General features: G+C 46.4%; 1 protein-coding gene across 2 annotated transcripts in view; it reads right to left on the reverse strand.

Annotated features, from left to right (window-relative positions):
- Window positions 1-26,651, reverse strand: part of LOC147642454 (uncharacterized) — a 60,394-nt gene that overhangs the window by 20,631 nt on the left and 13,112 nt on the right. Inside the window, exons 3-5 of one of the 2 annotated variants that reach the window (XM_086806751.1) lie at window positions 22,194-22,321; window positions 21,844-22,069; window positions 21,610-21,737 (exon numbers count right to left, since the gene is read on the reverse strand). In XM_086806751.1, coding sequence (XP_086662877.1) covers window positions 21,610-21,737; window positions 21,844-22,069; window positions 22,194-22,321 — 482 coding nt within the window. The remainder of the gene's footprint in view (window positions 1-21,609; window positions 21,738-21,843; window positions 22,070-22,193; window positions 22,322-26,651) is intronic. The other variant, XM_086806760.1, reaches the window with a different exon arrangement.

The raw sequence follows: 26,651 nt of genomic DNA on the forward strand, positions 1-26,651 counted from the left end.
TCAGATGGATGTGAAGACTGCTTTTCTTCACGGTGATCTACATGAGGAGGGTTATGCAGTGAATGGAAAGGAGAAGCTTGTATGCAAGCTGAAAAAGAGTCTTTATGGGCTCAAACAGGCACCAAGGGAATGGTATCATAAATTTGATACATTCATGAAATCCCAGGATTTCAGGAGGAGTGACATAGATCACTGCTTATACACCAAGAAAGCTTTGGATGGCAGTCTATTGATCCTCATCTTGTATGTTGATGATATGTTGATTGCCGGGAAATCTCGTAAAGAGATGGATGCCTTGAAGAAGAGGCTGCATCAGACCTTTGATATGAAGGATTTGGGTGATGCAAATCACATTTTGGGTATGCGGATACTTCGGGACAGAAATCAGCATGTGTTGTATTTGTCTCAGAAGGAATACATTGGCAAAGTTTTGCAGAGGTTCAATATGGAAGGGGGGAAGAAGACTAGTACTCCTTTGCCTCCATATGTGAAACTCAGTGCTATGGACAACCCACAATCGGATAGTGACAGAGCTGATATGGCCAAGATTCCGTATGCTTCAGCTTGTGGCAGTCTCATGTATGCCATGGTTGCTACCAGGCCGGACATTGCATTTGCAGTGGGAGTGGTTACTAGATACATGGCCAACCCTGGCAAGAAGCATTGGGAAGCAGTGAAAGGTGTCATGAGATACCTGAAGGGCACACAGGATATGTGCATCTGCTTTGGCAAACAGGATGCATTTGTGCATGGTTACACGGATTCCGATTATGCTGGTCATCCAGATAACCGGAAGTCTACTACCGGTTATGTGTTTACATTCACAGGAGGTGCTGTGTCATGGATATCCAGGATGCAGAAGTGCACTGTCTTATCTACTACAGAGGCTGAGTATGTTGCAGCCTCAGAGGCTTGCAAGGAGGCATTATGGCTATCTCGGTTAGTGGTTGATTTGGGTTATACAGACAGTCAGAGTGCCATCCAGTTGGCAAAGAACCCTGTCTTTCATGCAAAGACGAAGCATGTGGATGTGAAGTATCACTTCATCAGAGAGGTGATAGAGAACAAGCTGATTCAGCTTGTCAAGATTCATACGGATGACAACCCGGCTGATCTGTTGACAAAGAGTTTGCCTCCAGAGCGGTTTGCTCATTGCAGACACTTGATGGGCATTGGATGAGGTTTCAGCCTTGATATGGCCTTGTATATTATCATGTACATGCTGATTTTTTTCTTTTCCTTCATTTAGGGACACTTTGCCTTTAAGTGGGAAGTTGTTGGGGTAAAGGCATTATGCCCACCCTTATAGTGTGTACAAGCCCATAAGTTTTATAGTACATAGTACACTTAGTACTTTTAAAGTACTAAGTGCACTATGTGTACTAGAGCAAATATACATGTGTGATAGGGGAGTCACACACTCATACTTTGTGAGTTGACTTATCCCCACATGTCTCTCTCTCTCTCTCTCTCCCTTCTCCTCTGTGTGTCTCCCACATGAAACCCTAACTGTTTCAGCTGAGCTTCTTTAGCTCCCTTCACACTGGCGGCTACAAGAGGACTTCACATCTCCTGGGTGGCTACACCTTCTACACAAATACCACGGGTATTGGTCCTCTATCTGCCAACCACAAGTAAGTGAATTTTCAGATTTAAATAAAGTACGATGTGTTAAATCTGATAAGGGACTCTCTCCACGGCAACACCCGTTCGGTGCCGGGTAGTCCAAGCTCTATTGGAGAACCTCGGTCCAAAGGTGCTGAGATCGGGAGAGCCAGGCGTTAGTACGAGAGCGCCTGTTTGTGCATGGTCTCAAAACACCAATGAGGCGCTCTCCGCGGAGTCCAGTGCAAGCACAGGACCGTAGAGACTGGACCACGCTAGTGGTCGTTCTGCTTCGAGCATCTACTTCGAACGTCGACTTCGAACCTATTTGTTTGGTACTGTATTCATATGTACATGTACATCATCTGGTTCTTGGAACCCATGGAGCATTGTATTTGTTAAATACTCCCAATAAATATATCATATATTGAGGGGGGGGGGTCGGCCCATTCCGGCCCCAGTGCTGGTGTCCATCTTTCCATTTCATTTCATTTCAATTTCAAGTTGTATTAAGTTGTCCATTTCAAATTTGTGGTTTTAAAGTTGTGCTATTACGCGTGTGGGTGTCCAATGGAGTCTTCCCACTTGACGGGATCGGTTTCAATCACCTTCATTCATGTCAAAGTTCTTGAGAAATGAAACCCTAGACTCATTTTTTGCCTGATACATGGTTTCAAGTACATCCCAAGCTCGCCGTGAGGTCCTGCAAGACCGAATATGCGGTATGATTGATCGCTTTTCTGACAAAGCAATCAAAGCCATCGCTTGGGCATCTCGAGTATCCCATCTTTTCTGCTCCAATGAGGGAGGAGTGGGTACTGCTGCTTGTTGAGCACCACGGCCAGGCATGTTAGGTGCTATGTTAACAGGGTGTACATCGTCACCTGACACATAACCCCATAATCCTTTGGCCACAAGAAGGTTTTGGACCATGAAACTCCAGAGGGAGTAATTACTCCCATCCAATTTGTCCTCTTGGGACAAAACCCGGAGTATGTCGGTCATATTACCAGCCATTTGCTCAAATCTCTTCACCAAGAGATATGCAAAAACGTGTAACCAAATATGCTGTAAAAAGCACCTGCAGGCAAAATCCAAAATGCACCGGAGTGCAATGCCAGGCAACCACAATATCCTGTACAAATGTTATCCCAAATTTCACGCTGCAATGCTAAAAATCCCCTAATTTTTGAGCACCAATGGGCTAATTTATGTGTCAATTGCACACAATTGACAAAAGCCCCGAAAATTTGTGTACCAATGAGCTTCAATTTTGTGATTAAGCAATGATTCCACAAAAGCCCCAATTTTTTGTCTTGTAAATGCAATTTTGCAATTTCTGAAAAATCTCCAAACTTTTCCTAAATCTTGCACCCTAATGCTGCCTTGCAGTGCTGCCTACACTTAAATGTTGCAATGAAGCAATGAATTCACAAAAGCCCTTTGATTTGAATCAAAGAACAGTTACCTGATTTTGAAGGGTTGCTGCAGCTTCTAAGGCGTTGTTGTCTTCTTCTCTCTCTTCGACCACTCCTCCTACCACCACTTCTCCCGATTTCTCTCACTAGCAGTTCTTGGGCACTAGGGCACTCCGGATCGCCACTCCCTCTTTGCTCTCCTCTACCAAGTGCTCCTCTATGGCCATGCGAGCTGCCTCCGACAAGCCAATGAAGGCTGACGGGCAGCTATGGTTTGCTTCCAAACAAAGCCTGGCTTACTTCGACGGCAGCCTACCTGGTGATTTTGGATTTGATCCACTAGGTCTGATGGACTCTAAAGGTACAGGAGGCAGCCTGACAAGAGCATGCGACGGGGAGTAACTCAGCAAGCGACAGGAGCGAAGTGGTGGATGGCGATCGGGAGGGAGCGAAGCCGCTAGATGGCGACAGGAGCAGCCGGACGGATCTGGTACCGAACTGGCGACAGCAACAGAAATAGGCAAAAAAAAAATCACAAATCCGTCAAATGCCAACTAAGTCCCAGGTGAGGCTGAGCGCCGCCGGGGGCCGCATCTTCTGCTCCGAGAGCCGCCGGGGGGCAGGGCGGAGCCCTCTCCACTACCGCCACCCGTTTCGGTGGCTGGGAAGGGCGAAGCAAAGGTTGGTGTCGCCGGAACGGAGCGTTGGCCGGAGGTCAACGGAGGCGCACAGCGGCAATGGAAGTCCAACGGCGGACGGTAGTGTCGGACGGACTGTGCAGGCGACAGAAAAATGCAGGCAACTGGCTGGAACTCGGGCACCAAAAACTACACAGCCAGGGCCCAGATGGAAGTAGCCCAGCTCTGATACCACTGTTGGGGATTAGGGTTCCAGAGAAACAAAGACACACACACACAAAGATGGTACACAGCAGCAAGCTCTCAAGAGAGTGAGAGAGATGGTGATTGCTACTCAAAGTAGATAGATACAAGATGTGTGGAGCAAGGGAGTTGACTCCACAATATCATAATACAATCAAATAAGTGTGGTGTCCTTTCACACCTAGTATCCAAGGGGAAAAACCCAAAGGGAGAAAGTTCCCTTGGTTAGCCCATGTTCACATGTGGCACTACTCATAGGCTATAGCATATGTGGCATAACTCATAGCATATATGCCAATAGTAGCATGCACTACAAGCATGTAGTTTCATTGCATGTAGAAGGGACCAGCCCCAAGGCAGCCCCCAAGGTGGGCTAGCCTTGTAAGGGGTAGCCAAACCCCTAGCCATGCACCATGGCCAGTCCACAACCTTTTTAAGGACTATTATGCAATCGGCCAGGTCCTTATGGGCTTGGGCCCCAATCGGCCAGCTCAGGCAGCCAGCTGACCAGTTTAGACCAGCCGACCAGGCATTTAATGCCTTGTTCACCAGTCGTGGACATTTGCTGCTAGCCGACAGGTCGTAGGGGCAGCTGACCTGCATCCTGGAGTCATATAAATAGGCAAGACATGTTCAGTCCATAAATCATCAGGTACAAATCAGAGATTATCAATAGAAGTCAAGCATGTATGCCTAGGCTCTTGCCTGTGCATACTCACAGCCATTCTTATGCTTTCAGCCCAAGGCAAAGAAGCTCAGTCTCTTCAGGAGTATTCAGCACACCTACCCTCAGTCTCGTATTTCTCTCGAAGATAGCTTCACAGTCGCCTAAAGCTTATGCACAGTTCTGCCCAGCGTTTGGTCGCTTTGTGCTTGCGTTCGGTGGTCAGTCAATCAGTTGGTCCGCTCAGCCTTGTGGACACAGTTCAGCTTGTATACAGTTCTCCAAAAGAAGAAATAAAGCAATACTCCTGCTTGAAAGGGGGGGGGGGGGGGGGGGGGGGGGGGGGGCTTAGTGGGTAATTCAGGACCCCATAAGGTGTCGTCTCTAGTACATCTCTTTCAAATTCATGTATTTGTTTTAAAGGATTGCTAAAGACTCACTAAACTCAGGTTTAAAGAAAGGCTTCGTTGTTTCACACGGTCCTAGCTATTCACATGCTACATTGGTATCAGAGCTTGGGACGTGATTCAACCAGGCAACCTAGGGTGAGCGCATCCTCTGTATGGTAAAGCTAAGATCAGGAAAAACCACTCGCCCATCCACAATGGCGTCAAGCTCCAAAGACATCACTAAAGAAGAAGAACCATTCGAAGAAGCGCTTCTGCAAAAAAAAAATGAGGACAACCAGAAGCTGAAGGAGTAGATAAGGCAACTCCAGATTCAACTCAAAGAGTGCAGATAGAAAAAAAACTGGCAAAATTACAAGCAAACTTGGCCCAACAAGAGACACCTAAAGAATAAAGTTCCTCAATGGAACAATGGTGTCAATGGATGACTGAAAAGGAAGAGCGAAACCGTGAAGCAAGACTGGCCGAACTGCTGGCAGGGAAAGCCAAACGCAAGGGCAAAGGGGAGCAATTGCGGGCGGAGCTCAAAGAGAAGGTGAACCATGAGCGACAGGCCCGAAAAGACTTGAGGGACTAGTTCCAACAAACACTCCGGACCCTAGTAACTTCTTTCCAGCCTTTTCAATCCTCCACAACCCCAACCATAGCCTCAACAACAGTTATGCATGCCTCACCGAACATCACCAAGTACGACGGCAAGTGCGACCATTCGGTTGTGACTCAATTTATTCACTAGTTTGTTGCCCATTTTCCACTTTCCAAAATCACAGAAACCCAAGACAAAGTCTATCTGGCAGCTCCACACCTCACAGGTGATGTGGTCACTTGGTGGCAACATTGGTCTTGTTTGCACTCATCCTTAACTAGCTTAACGGACTATGATTGGAACACCTTTGTGCCCAATTTGAAGACCACGTTTCTACCTCCGCAGTACATGACAAATCTTGAAGATGAGTTTTACAAACTCACCCAGAATGGTTCCCCTGTGCTCACCTACTCCAACAAAGTGATCACATCAGCTCAACAGTTGGGGAAGTCCGAGGAGGAGAAGCTCAGGCAGTTCATTCGGGGATTGGATCCGAACATTCGGTTCCACATTCGAAATTTTGAACCCCAGACTTCTGACAAGGCTTTAACTCTTGCGTAAAATCACGAGATGATGCTCAATGGAGGCAAGGAAGAACTTCCCAGTGTCTGAAATCTCTTGAAGGATGAGGGAGCTGCTGGCTTTGGCCGCGGGACTTTTACGATGAAAGCTTTGGCAAAGTCCTTTGCCATTCTGACAACATCAACCATAAACACTGGCTTGGCATTTTTGACCAGTGTGTCCAAGGGTTCGTTCATTCCCCAGATGAACCTGGCCCATGAGTTGCTCTTCATCTAGAGGTGGTGAATATTTGAGTAGAAGAGCAAAGGCCTGGTGATATTCCTCGATGGTTTTGCTCCCCTGCTTTAGCTCTAAGAATTCAGTCGTTTTGATTTCCAAAAATCTAGGGGGAAAAAATCTCTTTGTCAAATATGTTTTAAGGTCGTTCCAAGACTGAGTCTTTCTGTCCAGACGGTTGGTGTCAGTGGTTCCATGTCCATAGCCGTGTGCATAGCCACACCATGAAGCTCTACAATTTCAAATTTCTTTTGTTTTTGTGGGTGGTTCTTGGCACTAATGTGCTTGCCTTCTCTTATAGTGCCTTTCTCTCTCTCTCTCTCTCTCTCTCTCTCTCTCTCTCTCTCTCACACACACACACACACCCCAAGACCGCTCTAGTCACCCCCAAACCTCGGCAGCAGTAGCAAACGCAGACCACCCAACAGAACCAGGCGTCTAACCAACAGTCAAGTAAGGGGGCTCCCAACAACAAGGATCAAAAGAAAAAGAGCCAGAATAGCTCTTTTAGTGGGAAGAAGCGACAAGATGGATGAAAGAAGACCCCTGAAGAAAAGATCAAGGAGGGCCCTACTCGAGGATTCTAGTCATATGAGAAGAGATAAGAAGGAACGGCACTTCAAAGAGAACCATTGTTTTTTCTGCCACCACACAGGACATGCCAAGAAGGATTGTACCAAATGGCAAGCGGAAAAAAGCAAACAACCAGCCTCTACAGCAGTTGTACCACCCCTCCACCCCCGCCCTCAACCACCAATGCTGTTCAACTTTTGCCTGCTTTGATTGCGGTACCCACAGTGGTATTCGATGATAAGCAGGAGGGCGGAGTTGAGGAGCGTCAGAAAGGTTTTATTCGAGCCTATGGCATAGCAAAGGGGCAACAATTTGTTACTTTCTTCGACATGGGTAGTTCCAAAGATGCCATCTCTCCGCAGTTGGTGTCTAAGATGAAATGTGCCCTTGTGTCGTATCATTTGGACGTGGACAAGTTCACTCCCGGCCTAAGTACCCATATTTCCCAGAAAGCTCAATAGTTTGCCTTCACAGTTCAAGAGGCCCAGTTTCAGAGAGACTTCATCGTCTCACCCCTTCTCAAGTGCAACATGATCCTTGGAATTCAATGGTTATGCCAATATGCACCCATTCCTAATTGGAGGCAGGACACCTTCACGATCGTCGGAGGTTTACCTAAGCCTACTATCATTTGTGGGGATCGGAGCATTCGGGGTATTCCACTTATTCCCCACCTTCAAGCCAGTAGAGCTATTAGAAAGGGAGCTGAAAGTGCAATGATCTATGTCCGCCCCCAACGGATAGTGACATCCACCGCAACTCCATTAAAGCCCTAGATGACCACTCTCCTTTATCAATTTCAAGACATCGTGTTGAGGGATGATCTGCCACCAAGACTCCCACCCTCTCGTCCTAAAGACCATCGTATAGAGTTGGTAATTGGCGCTAAGCCACCCAATAAGTTTGCGTAGTATCGTCTGTCCAAGGCGTTGGAAGCTGAGTTGGAGACGCAACTAGCACAGTTGCTTAGGTCTGCTTTCATTAGGCCTTCATCCTCTCCATTTGCTGCACCAATTCTGTTTGTGCAGAAGAAAGATAAGACCGCATGTCTTTGTGTGGATTACCGAGCCTTGAACAAGTTGACAATCAAGAATAAGTTCCCCATGCCAAGGATAGAGTACATCCTTGAAAGGCTCAACGGTGCTCAGTACTTCACCAAGATCAACCTCATAAGTGGCTATCATCAAGTCAGAATTTTCGAGGCCGATATCCCAAAGACTACCTTTCGAACAGAACGAGGGCATTATGAGTTTGTGGTCATGCCTTTTGGTTTGACCAATGCACCAGCGACATTCAACAAGATGATGTCACGAGTCTTTGACGTACTCATCGGTATATGTCTATTCATTTTTTTGGATGACATTCTTTTTTTTTTCTGCCACTGCAAAACAGAACGTGAAAGATGTGCAAAAGGTCTTCGAGCTTTTGCGAGACAACGAACTCTACATTAATGCAAAGAAGAGCATATTTGGAGTTCAAGAAGTCCAATACGTGGACTATGTGATCGATTCCAACAGCATTCACCTTGATCCTAAGAAGATAAAGGAAATTCTCAATTGGGACGTTCCAAAGACAGCCCAGAGATACGTTCCTTCGTGGGCTTGTGCCAAGCATATAGCTCGCATACAGATCGGTTTTCTAACCTTGCAACACCGTTGACAGATTTGCTCAAGGGAGTGAAGACTAGAAGACAAAAGGTTTCAGTCACAAGTAAGGCTTTAGAGACTTTCTTTGCTTTGCAAAAGGCGGCTTTCGAATCCAATCCTCAAACTCGCATCATGGGATGATCCCTTCGAGGTGATCACCGATGCCAGTAATCTCACCATAGGAGCGTATAACAACAGAAAGTTAAATGATGCAGAAAAAAATTATTCTGTCGATGACAAAGAGTTGTTAGGAGTTATCACAGCCTTGAAACAGTGGAACTTTTTCTTTATGGAAGGAAATTTACTATAAAGACAGACCACCAAGCCTTGAAGTGGTTACAGACTATGCCAAGGGCTCAGTGGAGAGATAGACAGCACCGGTAGAGTCAATTGTTCCAAGAATTTGGCGGAATGATTGAGTATGGACCACATAAGAACAACCCCGTCACAGACGCTCTGAGTCGCAAAGGCAGTATTCAGACAGTACACGAGTCCACTGTGTTGGAGATACAAGGAAAAGATTTAGACAGTATGAAGACACAATATATAGATTGTCCAGAATTTGGAACTCCGTTCAGTATGGCCCTTTATTCAGAACCACGTCATTATACCATTCAAGACGGTTGGCTCTTTTACAAGGATCGACTATGTGTTCTAAAGAAGAAACGACCAGCACTCCTCAATGATGCCCAGGTCATCACGGGATCAACAGTACCTTGGGGAAGTTAGAAAGATCGTTTTATTGGCCGAAGATGCGCAGGGATGTGTACAACTATGTTTCGCAATATTCCATGTCACGTGCACACCGAATCGATGTACAAGTGACATGGCATTCTTAGCATCCATAAGCATTAAGCAAATAGCATTCCTGAGCACAAAGCATTATCCAGGCATTTACAACATGTTCCCAAGCATGGCATTCAAGCATTTCAAGTATTGGGCAAAGCATTCGCAGCAACCGACTTGGCTTTTATGCCAGTCGTGGGATTCTACAACCAGCCGACAGAGGTGTCAGCAGACAACAGCAGATCTTTGGCATTTAATGAAGTCGTGAAGGAATATTCAGGCAGCTGATTGTTGTACATTGGCCGACTAGCAGGGTAGAACCTCATATATAAAGCAGCGCATTATCTCATCATCTCCCTACTCCTCAGCGTTTCCAGCCTATGGAGCAAGAGAGATAATCAAAATAAATATTTAATGATTCACATTTGGGTCCCTGGACAAATAATGCATTTCATGTGAGTCTACTTAGACCTTTCCGTGGGGATGTGCCTGAGGATGTATCAGATGAGGCTCAGCCGGAAGTTGAGGAGCTTGATGAGGTAGCAAATACTGGCACATAAGGAAAGAAAGGTACAAGGTAAAGTTTCTCGTCGTTATCTTGTGAAGTTCAAGAACTATTCACTGATGGATGCAAAGTGGATGGAGGAAGGTGACTTAACAGATTCACCTCAGGTTTTACAGCTTTATCTCGATGCCTTTGAGTTGGAGCCGACTCTTGTTATGGCTCATTCGGGTTCAGCAGAGCATGGGTCTGGAGCATTGCCTGATGCTCAAGAGGGGGGTAGCACCTCCACTCCCTTGATACAGAGACAGGCTCAGATGACATCTAGAGGTCGCTTGGTGTAGCTTTTGTCTCACCCAAAGGTACTGATGGCTGACACTACATCTGTTTATGGGACTTCTATGATATATGTGTACTAGTCACATTGGATGTTGTGGTTGTGTTTGGTTCACAGTGGTATACAACTTGGACTACTACTACACCATTGGTTTGCAGTGAATGTTGTTACATATGCACGGCTTAGAGAGATTGGGACTCTGATCTTGCCATATTGTACATTTCACTTTGGATATTTTGCTGTATCACCAGATTGCAATCGAGGACGCTTGCCATTTTTCAAGAGGGGGGTATGTCATGACCCTGTGAAAATGGAACAGCGCAAGTGTGGGCATGGTGGTTGGTGAGCAAAATAAATATTTAATGATTCACATTTGGGTCCCTGGACAAATAGAAATATGGTGGACATCTTCAAATGTGAAGGGGGACCAAGAACATTAATATTTTTAATGTTTTAACCTTGGGTGGCCCCTAGGCATAAGTGGTCTTTAGGAACTTTAATGAACATTAAAAAAAGGGGCCTAGGATATTATTGGAAGGGGGCAACTCCACTTTTGGGAGTTACACGCCTCTCTCATCTCTCTCTCTCTCTCTCTCTCTCTCTCTCTCTCTCTCTCTCTCTCTCTCTCTCTCTTGCTTTTTGGAGCAATCGTGGAAGCTAGCTGCAAGGAGAGTAGCTGCTGGGTTTTTGGCTGTGTGAAGAGCAGGCCGTACAGAACAGGCCGTACAGAGCCTGGCCGCACAGACCAGGTGGTTGCAGGCCGTACAGCGCTGGTGGAGGCTGCCCGTACAGAGCTGGTGACAGCAAGTACAGTGGTACGGCTGCTGCACGTTCAGGCGACTGCTGTGGTGCAGGTGCAGACCTGTACGGCACAGGGGCTGCAGGCGACAATGATAACTCTGTCCAGCTGGTACAGTCGAGTACACTACAGACCCGTACAGCTGGTACAGGCGGAGGTGCATCATACAAGCAGCAGCTGCAGGCGCAGAAACTGTACGGATAGGTACAGTCAGGTACTGCAAACCTGTACGGGCAGGTACAGGCGGGTGTAGTATTGTTCAGTCCTGAACAGTTGCAGGTGGTGCATCTTCAACTGCAGGCGGTGCTTTATCAAAGTATAGTTGGTGCATCAGTCAGGCGGCTGCAGAGAGAAAAGTACAGACAGTCTATTGCAAGTACATACTGGTACGATCAGTCCCTCTGGTACAGAACCACGCATAGAAATTGGTAAGCTCTGAACTTGTCAATCTTTCTTTCTTTCCACTGGCTTGTGTCTGCTGCAGAGTTGTTTCATCTGGCCCCTTGTGAGAGGAGGGGTATGGCAGTTTGAAGGGTGGAACCAGAGATTGGACAGTGGATGTGTATTTGAACTGAGTTGAAACCATGTTCATGGAACAGCCAGATGTATGCTCAAGGCTGCCCTGCTGAATTGTCTTGGTTGACTAGAGGGAAGCAGAGTGTGTTGCTTTTGTGGGACACAGATCTGTGTGTGAATCCTCTGTGCTAAGAGGTCTTGAGGGCTACCAGATTGGACATGCAGGTTTACTTTCCTCGACTGGCTTTGTTGTACTCAGTTATACATTTCATTGAATTTGATTAAAGAAATACCGAAAGGGGCGCCAAGCTTTGGGGCCAACAGGTGTCGATTTCCTTACCAGAGGCCGGTTTCACTTAGCATCCATAAGCATTAAGCAGATAGCATTCCTGAGCATAAAGCATTATCCAGGCATTTACAGCATGTTCCCAAGCAAGGCATTCAAGCATTTCAAGCATTAGGCAACGCATTCACAACAGCCAACTGGGATTTTATGCCAGTCGTGGGATTCTACAACCAGCCGACAGAGGTGTCAGCAGCCAACAACAGATCTTTGGCATTTAATGAAGTTGTGGAGGAATATTCAAGCAGTCGACTCCTTTACACTTGCCGACCAACAATAGAACCTCATATATAAAGAAGTGCATCATTCATTCAATTGATCATCTCATCATCTCCCTACTCCTCAACGTTTCCAGCCTATAGAGCAAGAGAGATCATCAGCATATTCAAGATACAATCAGTAGACAGCATTGCAGTCATCTCCTGCCTCCTACATAGAGGAAAGCCAGCATTCTAAGGGTGGACCTCAGCATTGGAGAAGGGAACATTCAGTCAGCATCAGCATTCAGCATATCTCTCTCTTCCCAAGATAGATATTCATCTAGGACAGGCATAGATCTATTCATAGATCTTTATTGTAACCATTCATTTAATATAGCTGCATTGCATTGACACCGTTGTCTATCTCTTAAGTATAATTAAGTGCAGTTTAGTTAAGCCTACGGTTGTTTTACTACGATCAATCCTCCGCATGTCACACCATATGTCAAAAGGTGAAAGTACCTCATACCAAACAAGCAGGGTTGCTTCAGCCATTGCTCATTCTTGAAGGTCAGTTTCACGACATTTCCATGGAATTTGCTGGAACCCTACCCGCATCTATTGGATCTCGAAATTCTCACTGTATGACCATAGTTGACAGATTCAGTAAATTCTATATGCTTATACCATGCAAGCAGACGGCCAATGCAAAAGATATACCCGGCTTTTTCTCCGACATTGGTATCCAATTCGTGGTTTAAACGAACCATTACTTCAGATCGGGATCCAAAGTTTACATCTCATTTCTGGCGAGCTCTGTTCGACAACTTTGGTACCAAATTGCATTTGTCTAGTGCATTCAATCCCCAGACCGATGGCCAAACCGAGATTTAGAATCAGTTAGCTTTCAATGTGCTTAAAGCGTACTGCCATGATCAACAATCGAAGTGGGAGCTTCATCTCCCATTGGTATAGGCAATTCTCAATGACACTCACTCATCCAGTGTTGGCACAACTCCGTCCGAGGCAGCATTTGGTCGACGATTTTCATCCCTTCTCACGAGGATGATCTCTCCTTCCTTGGAAGCCAACAAGACGACAGAAACTTTTTCAACCATCATTGAGTCCGTCAAAGAGCATCTTACCAAAGCTCAAGAGGCTTACACAGACAGGCAAACAAGTCACGGAGAGACGTCAATTTTAAAGAAGGTAAATGGGTATATTTAAGGATCATGAAGAAAAGACTCAAGCAAGTGAGCAAGCACTATCCAAAGTTGTCGTTCATCAAGAAGATAAGCGATGTTGCCATGCAACTCAAATTGCCAAACAGTTGAACAATGCACAACGTCTTCCACGCCTCTTGGTTAAAGCCTTATATTGGACCTTCATTGCAAAAATGTTCCACAGGAGCAGTACCCAGATATGGTTGATGAAGCAAAGGTGATAGAGGCTAGAGCCTGAGAAGATCCTTCTACACCGCTGGAAGCATGGTTTTGGACAACGTCTTTGCCAATTTTATACAAAGTTCAAAGATCGAGGGACCCATGAAGCCATTTGGCTAGATGAAGAGTTCCTCCTCAAGTATCCACAATTATTGGCGGACTATCTCGAAGCTATGAACCTGTCACCAAGCTAAGCAGGAGGGAATGTCACGTGCACCCATGCACTATAGTACACAGTGACAAACTCGCTCATCAATAGTGCAAGAATCGTGTACAGAAGTAGTACCTTTTAGGATATTTTTGTCGTATGCCATGACCCCTTTGTGAGCCCAGTTCGGGACATATCAAGCACGACCTACGTAGGCCAGTCTCCCAGCCATAGAGATTAGTGTCAGGTCAGTCCTCTTAACCCACTGTGGAGAATTCAGCAAGTGTTCATCATTTAGATGTATGTAGAGGTCACCTATAGCAGTAGCATGCACTATAAGCATGTAGTTTCATAATACCCCAAGGCAGCCCCCAAGGTGGGCTAGCCTTGCAAGGGGTAGCCAAACCCATAGCCATGCACCATGGCCAGCCCACAGCCTTTTTAAGGGGTATTATGCAGTCAGCCAGGTCCTTATGGGCTTGGGCCCCCAATCGGCCAGGTCAGGAAGCCAGCCAACCAGCTAACCAACCAGCCGACCAGGCATTTAATGCCTTGTTCACCAGTCGTGGACATTTACTCCTAGCCAACACGCTAAGAAGGGGCAGCCGACCTGCAACCTGGAGTCATATAAATAGGCAAGACATGTTCAGTCCATAAATCATCAGATACAAATCAGAGATTATCAACAGAAGTCAAGCATGTATGCCTAGGCTCTTGCCTATTCATACTCACAGCCATTCTTGTGCTTTCAGCACAGGGCAAAGAAGCTCAGTCTCTTCAAGAGTATTCAGCACACCCATTTCTCTCGAAGATAGCTTCACAATCACCTAGAGCTTATGCACAGTTCTGCCCAACATTTGGTCGCTTTGTCCTTGCGTTTGGTGGTTAGTCAGTCAGTTGGTCCACTCAGCCTTGTGGACACAGTTCAGCTGGTATACAGTTCTCTAGAAGAAGAAATACAGCAAATACTCCTGCTTGCAAGCAAGGGGGGGGGCACTTTAGTGGGTAATTCGGAACCCCATCTGGTGTCATCTCTACTACATCTCTTTCAGATTCATGTATGTTGTTTTGAAGGATTGCTAAAGACTCACATGCTACACATACAAGCTAGTGAGAAAGTCCTCCAGGCGGTGGCGGCTCCTGGGCGAAACCCTTCAATCCATTGTTTGGACGAACGTATGCTCTCTGCCACCACACAACGGCTACAGAACCAGGCCGAGTTGTACATGCTGACGTTGCTATTGGCGATGAACGGTTACTGTTGTATCGGCTATCAGATGTACCAGCCGTCAAGTGTTGAACCCGTACCTACCACCAGGTGTTGTACCAGCCACCAGGTATAAAGAGCTGCCAAACTGCACCAACTATACAAACCGTATCTGTTGTACCCTGTTGTACACGTACCCGTTGTACCCATATCTGCTGCTGCCCGGTGCTGAGCCCCTATTTGCTGTACAAACCATACCTGCTATACAAACTGTGCCTGCTGTACAAACCGTAACTGTGTAATCTGCTGTGGCAGATGGACTGTACTTGATTGTGTGTGCTATACCAACCTCCTAGAGGGGAACCATTGTACCTACTCATACCTGCTATACGGCTGTCGCTTGTACCTACTACACATCTCTCATTCTCTTTCTATTATATCAAGGAACCGGCTGTAAGGTGTGGAGTTGTGAGATGTGTTGAGGTCAACGCATCCAAAAGCAAGGTTTGGCAAAGCTGCAACATAAGGCACAAGTACAGACAACATTCAGGGACTGGTGTGCAGAGCAAGTCAAGGTTTCTCAAAGTGATTAGTGGAATCCAACCGGCATCAGTCTTTGGAAAACTCCCTGCTGCTAGAGGTGTGAGAAAACTCTCTTTGAAGTCTCTTCAAAAATAAAGGACACAGCTTACTAGGAAGTAAGATAGCCACACTTCTTTGAAGGCTCTCCAAATGGGGAGAATGATTCAGTAAAGGATTTTATGTATCTCATCCCAGCTGTAAAGCTTGGATAAAGTTGCTTCTATTGATTTCATGCATGTTGGAAATCTGGTGCTAAGCACCCTGATACTTGTACTATAAAAAAATACTCCTTGGAATGAAGTTGTTCCTAGAGGGGGGGGCGTTCTGGCCCGAGTGATGTGTTGAGTGAGGATAGCTTTCATTCAATGTAAAGTTTCTCATTGTTTTGCAAGTGTATTCAAACTAGGATTTGACTGGTTATCTGGATGCCCACGCTCGTTACAGTGGTATCAGAGCCAAGGTTTTCCACATCCCTCTTGTACAACTTGCAACCCATGGGGAACCGTGCACAAGAAGTGGAAGCTGTAGAAGAGAAATTTCAATAGGAGATCAAGAGCCAAGAGGACTTCTATCTCCAACAGATTGAGGAGCTAAAAGAGGAGTTATTCCAAAAAGATAGCTTAATTGAAGAGCTTCAGGAAAACCAAGGAAAGGATTGTTCGGTCACAAACTTTCATGACAGGTTGGGAGATTAGGCAAGGCAAGAAGGGCTAAATCCAAGAGAAATGGCCATTGCTTTCTTGCTAGAAGAAGGCTATCAACTCATACTTCATTAGCCAAAAGATAAGAAGGATTCACTCATCGAGTTTCAAACTCCCGCCAACTACCAGGTATACATTGAGGTGAATCAACCAGCAAATATTTCAGAGAAGAAGAAGAAGACTTTCATGAGTACTGGTGACTCTCAAGAAGTAGATGCTTTTGAAGGCACAGGAGCATCCAAGGGAAAAGCAAAGAGAACAGGGAAAGATCAGCTTTTCGAAAGGCAATGCAAGAAAAGATGATTCCTGGACTTTCTCCTTCCCTGCAACCATTCCAAGCTAGCGATGAAGAGGATAATACTCCCAAGGGACCACCATATTTTCCTCAGGAAGAGCTTGGTAGCTCTTGAGGACATGTTTACATGGGTTTATATATATCTCAAGATATTGTATCCTTTTTAAAATTTTCAGCTTCATTTAGTAGTCTAGAAAGTAGCTTAAATCTTTGGTTTTGGATAACCAACTGGTGTGACCAGTCAGTAATGAAAAATCTTTTTGGCTGTTTTCCTTGTGCATGTCTATGCAGGATTAATGTTATCACAAGGGTTTAAAGCCAAATCCTAAAGTATTATTCAATATATTATACATTGCTCTATTGGAAGAATGTTCCATCCAAATGTATTTTTAATATCAAGGATTCTCTACATGGCCAAGTGGAGTTGTTTTATGCAGTGGATTTGTTTTGAATCAGTTATCTTTCTCATACCTTGGCTATATCTACAGTATTTGTTATACTATTTCCCTTGTGAAGTGGCCTGGGTGTATGATTCTGAGACTGGATATTGACCTGAGACTGTAAGGTGTGCAGCTACAAGGTGTGTTGAGGTCGAGGCATCCCAAAGCAAGGTTTAACAAACCTGCAACATAAGACACATGCCGCAAGTACAGACAACATTCAGCGACTGTGGTGCAGAGCAAGTCAAGCTTTCTCAAAGTGGTTAGTGGAATCCAACCGGCATCATAGTCTTTGGAAAACTCCCTTCTGCTAGAGGTGTGAGAAAACTATATCTCTGAAGTCGCTTCAAGAATAAAGGACACAGCTTACTAGGAAGTAAGATAGGCACACTTCTTTGAAGGCTCTCCAAATGGGGAGAATGGTTCAGTAAAGGATTTTATGTATCTCATCCCGGCTGTAAAGCTTGGATAAAGTTGATTTTATTGATTCATGCATGTTGGAAATCTAGTGCTAAGCACCCTCATACTTGTACTATAAAAAAATACTCCTTGGAATGAAGTTGTTCCTAAGGGGGGGGTGGCCCGTTCTGGCCCCAGTGATGTGTTGAGTGAGGACAGCTTTCATTCAGTGTAAAGTTTCTCATTGTTTTGCAAGTGTATTCAAACTAGGATTGGAGTGTTTATCTCGATGCCCGCGCCCATTACAGTGGTCACAAGACGCTTTCTAGGTAAGTGATATGGAAAGCAATTCTGGATATTTGGGGCCGGTGTGCCCAACTCTCCTGATTTTGATGTTTTCTTTCTATGGACTAGATATTGGGCAATATGGAAGATGAGAAACAATGCTATGTTTGGGCAAACGCCTCTAGAGGCATATGCTTACTTTAAGATGAGTTTGCGACAATCCCTCCATGACTGCTTACAATTGGAGGACATTGCTTTTAGCTAGTTCAAGGTGTTTTTCCACTCCTTCTGAAGTTCTTTGAAGATGGACTTATCTTGAGTCTATCTCCTATATTGTACATGAGTCATTGTTAATAGAAGCATAGTTTTCACAAAAGAGAGAGAGAGAGAGAGAGAGAGAGAGAGAGAGAGAGAATCTAGTAACGTCTACAAAAGACCCGAATGGCATATAAGATCATGAAAAGTACAATGATACCATAGTCAAAGGGGACGGAGGGGACGGTTGCTTGGAACGCGGGGACGGCGATTCGGGACGGAACAACGACAAGGACGGACGGACGCCCCCCACGGCACGTTTCTCACAGGGGGCGGCGACGGGGATGGCGCAGGGACAGGGACGCCGGTCGGGGACGGCTCTGTGAGGGGACGGCAAAGAGCCGTTGCTCGCCGTTTTTTGCCGTTGCGCTCGCCATTTTTGGCCGTTGCGCTTCCCGTTTCTAGCCGTTTATGGCTGTTGGCTTGGCCTTGGGCCTTGGGCCTTGGCCCTTGAGCCTTGAGCCTTTGAGGCTTGGCCCTCTCTCTCTCTCTTGCCCTTGAGGCTTTCCTCTCTCTCTCTCTCTCTTGCCTATCTATATAAGAACAAGCCTCTACAAGGCTACAAGCACACACAACTCTCAAGGCTCAAGCTTTCAAGGCTCAAGCTTCCAACTTCCAAGTTCCAAGCCTCTAGGCTCTGACACAAGGCCCACGGGCCGCCGCCCTACTATCTAGATTCTAGAATCTAGACTCTCTCTCTCTCTCTCTCTCTCTCGCTCTCTCACCTCTCCCTCAAGCCTCTTGAGTCTTCCAACTTCCAAGACTCTAGGCTCTAGGCCTCTCTCTCTCTCTCTCTCTCTCTCTCTCTCTCTCTCTCTCTCTCTCACGGTTCACCTCTCCCTCAACTTTCAAGCCTCTTGAGTCTTCCAACTTCCAAGCCTCTAGAGTCTAGGCTCTAGCCTCTAGGCTCTAGGCCTCTAGCCTCTAGGCTCTCTCTCTCTCTCTCTCTCTCTCTCTCTCATTCCTCAAGGCTCAAGAGTCAAGCCATCTTCAACCATGGCATCCTCCTCACGTGCCGGGGCTTCTTGTAGAAGGACAACGGGATGGACATGGTGGGAGGAGGTTAACTACACCACATCCGTTCATGGAGGCGGTTCTCGGCCATGGGTATGCAAGCTTTGCCCGTACCGGCGAACGGGTGGCGCCGACAAAGTTCGAGCCCACCTCTTGCAGTTTTGCACGAATGTCACGCCCAAGAAGAGACGGGAACTTCTTGACAAGCTTAGCGTCTACGAAGCGGTCGAAGCGACAAGAAGGACACCACGAGTGGCCGTGGATCCCGCGACGATGGGGAGAGGAACTCAAGCCTCTACAATGGAGTCATGTGGTGGATCGGGATCATGCACACCATCACCTTCACCATCAAGTAGGAATGTTACTCCATCCACGATGCCGGCACCATCCATCTCCACGGCCTCTCAATCATTACGTGGCCCACGGCGACAATCTACACTTGGGGAGAATTGGAACCCCAAGTTGAAGGAGGAGGTGGATATGGCGGTGGCCCGTTTCTTCTTCCACGACCACATTGCCTTTCAAGCGGCTAGGTAAGTGCAATCGATCATTGCCAATTCATCATTCATGTTTTCATCATCCTAGTCCCCTTCTCATTAGTAAATTACTTTCTTGAATAGGTCGGAATACTTCAAGGTCATGGTTAAGAAGATTGGGGAGTATGGCTTAACCTATACGCCCCCCTCATCCGAGAGCTTGCGCACTACATTGCTCGAGAAGGAGAAGCGCATTGTAGAGCAAGCGGCCGACAACACAAAGCGGCAATGGGAGAGGAACGGAGTCTCCCTCATTGTGGATGGATGGAGTGACACCCGCAAGAGGAGTATTCACGGCATGGTTGCATATTCCCGCGGAGAGATGTACTTCATCTCATCTCATGATACATCCGGCACTGGGAAGAGCGCAGATGTGCTTGCGGTGGAGTGGGCTACCACCATGGAGATCGTTGGCCCCGAGTGTAGTGGGCTTTGTTGCGGATGGGGAGCCTTCCAATAGGGCGACGGGAGCTATTCTCCAAGGTATGTACGGACATGTCACGGTGTCCTTTTGTATGGCTCATTGCCTAAACAACCTCCTCAAGAACATCGGGGCATTACCATGGATCAACCCGCTCATTGAGGAGGCCAACACCATGGTCTCCTTTGTCCTCAACCACCAAAGACTTCGGCATGAGTTCAACAAGAGGTCCTGTCTCTCTCCTCAAATATTCCGACACCCGGTTTGCCTACAACTTTCTCATGTTGGGCCGGTTGAAGGATTGTAGCGGTGCTTTAAGGGGGCTTTTCCTTAGCGACGAGTTTATCGCCATGCAAGAGTCCCATACAAACACTGGCCAAGAGTGTAGGCTACGGGCGGATGACGCCTCTTGGTGGGAGCATGTGAAGACCACAAATGCTATGGTGAGGCCCATAGTCCACCTATTGAGGATTGTAGATGCTATGCAACCATGCATAGGCAAGGTCTACGAGGCCATGGATCGCATGATAGAGAAGTTGAAAGACTTCGTGCCTGACGAAGACAGATACGAGGAGATCCATGCCTTGTGTCTAGGAAGGTGGAATTCCTACTACTCTCCATTGCATGCAGCAGCTTATGTGGTGGACCCAAAATTCCAAGGCAACAAGTAAGAGAGCGACCGGGAGGTGAGCGCTGGATGGAGGATCATCTTGGATCGTCTTGTGCCTGATGCATCGGTTAGGCGCAAGATCAGGGACCAGCTTTCGATGTACAAGTCATTTCATGGCTCCTATGGCTATCATGATGCACAGGTTGACCGCTCCAAAGTTGGTGCTGCTCTATGGTGGGAGGACTTTGGTTCAGATGGACCGGAGCTGCAGCAGCTTGCCATCCGCATACTTAGCTAGGCCATCAGCTCCTCTTGCTTGGAGCAACTTTGGAGTACCTACAGCCACATTGCCTCTAGGAAGAGGAACTGACTCGGGGTAGAGCGTGCCAATGACCTTGTCTTCATCAACGCGAACTTGCGAATGCTTTGCAAGAGCGTGACCAAGAAGGCAGATTCCTTCACCGAGTGGGAGATGAGTCAACAAGAAGAGCAACAAGAGGATGAGGTGCAGGAGCCGCATGCCAGTGAGGATGAGACTGAGGATGAGCTTGATGCTTCTTTGGCACAAGCTACCCATGACCATGAGGCAAGCACTTCACGTGGATAAACATTCATGGATCATGATTCATGGGCCTTACTACTTAGCTCTAGCCTCTAGCCTCTAGTCTTCAGCACTTTTTTGTCATTGACTCATTTGAGTCCCTCCATGTATTCTGCCTCCTTAAGGCTTAGTCCTGACTCCTGACTCTTGAGTCATGACTCATTTTGTATCTACTTAATTATTAATATGACTCAAAAGCTTACCATTTTAGTGTAAATTTGTGCTCATTTTGATGTACTTCCAAAGTAGAATAAGTGTAGAGTAGAAAAAAAAAAGTTAAAAAAGTATTTTTTGAGTGCCGTTCCCTCCCCTGTCCCCGTTCCCTACTTATGGCCGTCCCCCGTCCTGTTCCCGTCCCCGTCCCCTGTCACCGTCCCCCGTCCCTTGTGACTGTGAATGATACCATGGGTATACAGTGCCATGGATAGCACAACGATAACATGGGTATACAATGCCATGAAAAAACTAAAAAAGAACATGAAAACTGAAACATGACTCTATAAGCCATGTGGCTATGGAGAGAGAGAGAGAGAGAGAGAGAGAGAGACTCACTCTCAATTTTGCCCCAATTTTCTTATAATCACTGGACTTGAGCCCTTCATAGTCGAGGGACACTAAGTCGTCAACTCTAAAAGCATCTTTTACATCCTTGACAAGATTCAAAAACACCCCATTTTTGCCTGCCAGCATTCAAAACAAAGAGTTGGTGATGAGCTGCCAAGGAAAAAGGTCACCATAGCAACTTAGAGCTAAGACAGCTTTCATGTGAGAGGATCGTGAACCTACGTAGCTTGCACAATGGTTCGACTTTCTGGCCAAGTATCCTTAGTTGGTATGCTTCTTCATTTGTCAAGCCTGCAGGAGCTTGTGGGACAAGCTTGGGGTACACAGGAGAGGCGGGTTTCCAAAGCATGGGAGGTATACGGGGACGATGTTCGTAACTGTAGTTACGCCCCCGGAAAACATATAGCACACCTCCAGTTCGATAGATAATTTGTCCTCCTGTTTTGTCCTGTCACACCGCATGTGGTCTCTGGTTATAAGCAGTGGCACAAAGCCCAACAACTGCCTCACCACTAGTTCTCTATTAAGAAATGAACAGATGTGTTTGCTCACATATTCATGCACAAACAAACCTCAACATGGAAACACACATTGTCCATGTCCACTGTGGGAACACCCATGCATTTGATTTTACATACAGGCCGTCTCTTCCAATGAGTGTGGATCAAATTTAACATGTTATGAGTCAATCCATCCCTACCTGCCATCACATAGTTAATAAGTATCGCTTCAGTATCCGAAAGCAACATTGGAAGCCATAAATATTAAAATCTTGTGGAGACACTATACATTAATCAGTTACTACAGAAGGCTCGAGTATGGAACACACTTGAACATGAAACCCTTCAGCACACAATAATACACTGTAGGTGTGGTGCTTACACTAACCCTGTTACAAAGTTAGCCCCCACAAGGCCTTAATTATTCATTTAATCAACAACAAAACAATGAAGAATGATATGCAATAGACAATTCAGTGTGTTATGTTTTGTATGCGGACACTACAGTGGGGACCAAAGTATGGGCCAGTCCCTCCCTTTTGAGTTTTTTTATTCCAAATAATCTAGATAGAAGGCTTTGTAAAGGCCCTGACACATTATCCTCATATCTTGTGTACACACAATAAATCAACACAAAGTTGTCAAGCATTTGAATATCTCCATCCTTTTCTCAGCAAGTTTACACTGACATGCGATCCAGAAACCTTCATTCCACAAAAGCAAATAAGCCTTTAAAAGTTACAACTTGTGTGTGTAACATGCAGAAGCTTACAAATACTCAGCACAATGTAACGCAGATAATAGTGTGTGTGTGTGTGTGTGAGAGAGAGAGAGAGAGAGAGAGAGAGGATAGGGTCCCAAATACCCTCTGAAGGGCCCCCACCAAGGACTAGTGCATTTGCTTCATTGAATGATGTAAAAGACTGATTTCTTGGAGACCTTCCTGGCTGGAAAACGGCAGCCTGAGATGACCTATTCTTGACCTTCAAGTTCACCTTGGCGTGAGCCTCCCTTTGGCTGTCCTGGCCCTTGGAGTGCTTCAGCACTTTGTGAATAATCAGATGATTTATCCCTTTGCCTATATGCTGGTCGGTCTGTAGAGAGGATGTAAGCCTGCTTTTGACTGCTCCATGACTTGATTAAACACCATAAATTAGGCACCTTTCATACGTGACTTCATGGGCCAGCCGACAGGCTCCTGCTGTGCTGGAAGACTGAGGTTGGTTGCTGGCCGTCTGGCCCTCCTATGGGCTGGCCAGACTGATGCATAAGGGCTTTTATGGGCCCAAACCATGGCCCATGGGTAGCCCAAGTGTAGGGCAACATAGACAGTCTATAGCCTTGCACTTCATACTTCAATTGCTACCTTAGTGCCCTTGCATCTGGCTGAAAGCCTATTGATGCTCGGAACACCACATCATCATTCCAGAGGGGTGACTACTGTGTGCGGGACTTGCACCACAACCATGTGCAGGACTTGCACCACAACCATGTGCAGGACATGCACGCCTGACCATGACCATGAACCAGACCATAGTAGCAACGAAACCCGTTTCAAATCATATGAAACCGACCGAAACTTTTACGAAACGTTTCAAAATATGAAACTCCTTTTTATTCACCTAAAATTACATGCCGGTCTCATACATACGCATTTCCAAAGAGCATTTTTTCTTGTTGCTTGCTACTCAACTTGCACACGCACGTCCTTTCCTGCCTGTCGATGACTGGTCGACCATCTTGAGAAGGACGCTTCAGCCTTGACCATGGCCTAAATACATATTTTTATGTATATTCTAAACTTATATTTTTTGCATTTTTTGTATGAAACTTTTTTTTGACATTCCTTTTTTGCTTGGTAGTGACTAGTTGACCATCTCAACAAGGACGCTTGAGCCTTGGTCATGGCCTAAATACATATATTCATGTATATTCTATATTGAAAAATATATATATTTTTGCATTTTTTGTATGAAACTTTTTTTGGACGTTCCAAAAAAATATGAAACTTCTGAAACCTTTTTGAAACCCGTTTCAAATGAGGCGTTTCTGAAACTCCTGGTAACTATGAACAAGACTTGTACCATGGACACTTAGAGTGGAACCGTGGCTAACTCGTCCTGGACTAGGGCTCACAAGGGACTAGTTACCACTCTAGGTCCTACACCTGCTGTACACATATGTCCACACGGCATCCAAGTGCAAGATGCATGTGATGCCCTTCTGCTTAACTTGACGGAATTGCATAGCCTCCAAATAGTTCGTCAATAATGCCGGATAATCATAAAATTTCTTGTCAAGCCAAACCGCTTCATGTGTCCATCGGTCCTAAAACTTCATGAGGAATTGTCTTTCTCTTCGGTCGGAGCCAACCATGCTTGAAGCGATGCAAAAGGATCTGTTTTGAAACCATAACTTCGACTTCATCCACAATATCTGGTTCCTCTTCATCTTGGACAATGGAGGGAGAACGTCCTTTATAGGGCTCCAACCAACTGACATGGAAACACATCAAGCATGGTCCAACTGGAAGGTAACTTTAGCTTCATAGAAAACTCATTAATCTTCTTAAGAATGGGAAAAGGACCGAAGCTCCGAAACGATAACTTTCGACGTCACTTGCCCACCTATTTCAACCGTTGCTTCATAATCCTGAGATATATCCTCTTTCACATGGCATAATCCAACATATTTCAACATAATCCCTCTTTAGGACAGCATCATAAGCACCCTAGAGGGCATGGGCACCAAGTCAACAGCCATAAGAGCTTCCATATAGCAATTGTCATATTCCTGAGTATTCACATGTGTAGGAACACCATGGAGGGTCAGGTATAGACCCTTGTGTGTGTTCCACGCCAGGTTTATAACATGTGGAAGGGCTCCATGGAAGGATTGATATCCTGGTGTGAGTTCCTGGCATGGCTAAATACATGTGGAAGGACTTCATGGAATGGTAGATACCTTGGTGAGAGTTCCTAGCATGGTGATGGAGTCTCATGGAAGGGTGAACAGCCTAGTGAGCATTTTTTGGTACCTGTGAGACAAGTTCTGTACAAGATGAAAAAGTTGGGAGATGGAATCTAGAATCTTGTGCACAAAGCATTTGTGTGATTTGACACGCATAAATGACTTGTTTTAGCTGCCTGGACAATGCTTGGTATTTCCACATGTGATTGTCCATGGACGCCTGGAAACCATGTGGACGCGTGTGTGCACACCTGTTTGGGATTGAGGTAGTGGTCTTATGTTTTTTGCAGGTGGTAAGTGACCCCAAACTCAATTTACAACTAATATTTTATTATACTAAGGTTTATGAGTGCAGGTGTTCACATACATTTAAATGTGGGCGGACAATTTATAAAGTGTTCACATACACTTTTTTTTTTCGAGAAAAGATCCTTTCATTAGTTATATAAAAACGCCCGTAGGGCTACAAAAGATCCTCTCCTGCTCACAAGAAAAACAGAGCAGAGAACAAAGCAAGGTAGCTAGGGAGACTCTCCCTAGGTGCTGAAAAGTACAAGTATCAGTACAAAAAACTGAGGGGCTATATCATACAATAGGAGGGGGGGAAAGCCAAACAGGTGGCCTGTAGTGCCAATGGGGGGACCCCGCGTGTAGGGTATAGAAGGGGCCGCTGCGCCAGGTGGTGTGAAAGGCCTGGCGCCGCAAGATCGCCTCATCCGAGTCGCCCCGGATGCGGTCATACTGTCCTCACAAGGTGTGGATCAACTCCTGCCAAATCCCCCGAACAGTCTCTGCTGGTGGCTCCAGTCTCCCCTCAAAGGCCCTGAAACACTGGGCCCTCCAGGTGAACCAGATGGTGAGGCTGCTGAGGAGCGCCCATCGTAGATCCCTCTCCTGTATCCAGCTGGCGGACGAGAAATCCGGTGAAGGAACAAGGCGAGGCTGGCCCCTAATGAATCTGATGGCCTGGTTGTCCTGCTCCGTCTCATAGCCCATAGCAGGCCCTGACGAAGTCGACCAAGCAGCGGCACCCCACGTATACATACCCTCTGGAGAGAGGGGGGCCAGAATACGCAGCATCCGCAGCCAAATCTGCTGCGCCTCAGGGCAGTCCCATAGGCAATGTCTCTGTGTCTCCATAGGGTGGCCGCATCGGACGCAGGCCACCGAAAGACCGCTGTAGACAAGCCAAGTGCCAACTGCTAAGCCCCTGTGGGCGGTCAACCAGCCACTAGAAAGTCGAGATCCTGCAGGCCTGTCGACTAGCCCAGAGCCGGGCCCAAAAATCCTCCAGGAACTCCTATGAGAGTCCCTATAGCCTCCAGTGCCCCGCTGCAGCTGGAGAGACCATCCTCCTCGCAGTCAAAATATGCCGCCCCAACCGAACAGTATACTGGAAAAAGGTGATCTCTGTGGCCTCAAGGGATGCATAAGGATCATGCCACTCGTACTCACCAGGGTCCCACTAGAGCCGGGCCAAGGGGGGCGCTGCATATGCCCATATGCGCCAATCCGAGAGCACATCTGCAGGGTCTGGGTCAATATGCCACTTCCGAGAAG

The sequence above is a fragment of the Cibotium barometz genome, chromosome 1, assembly GCF_041138505.1.
Source record: "Cibotium barometz isolate CiBa-2024 chromosome 1, ASM4113850v1, whole genome shotgun sequence".
Classification (NCBI taxonomy): Eukaryota; Viridiplantae; Streptophyta; class Polypodiopsida; order Cyatheales; family Cibotiaceae; genus Cibotium; species Cibotium barometz.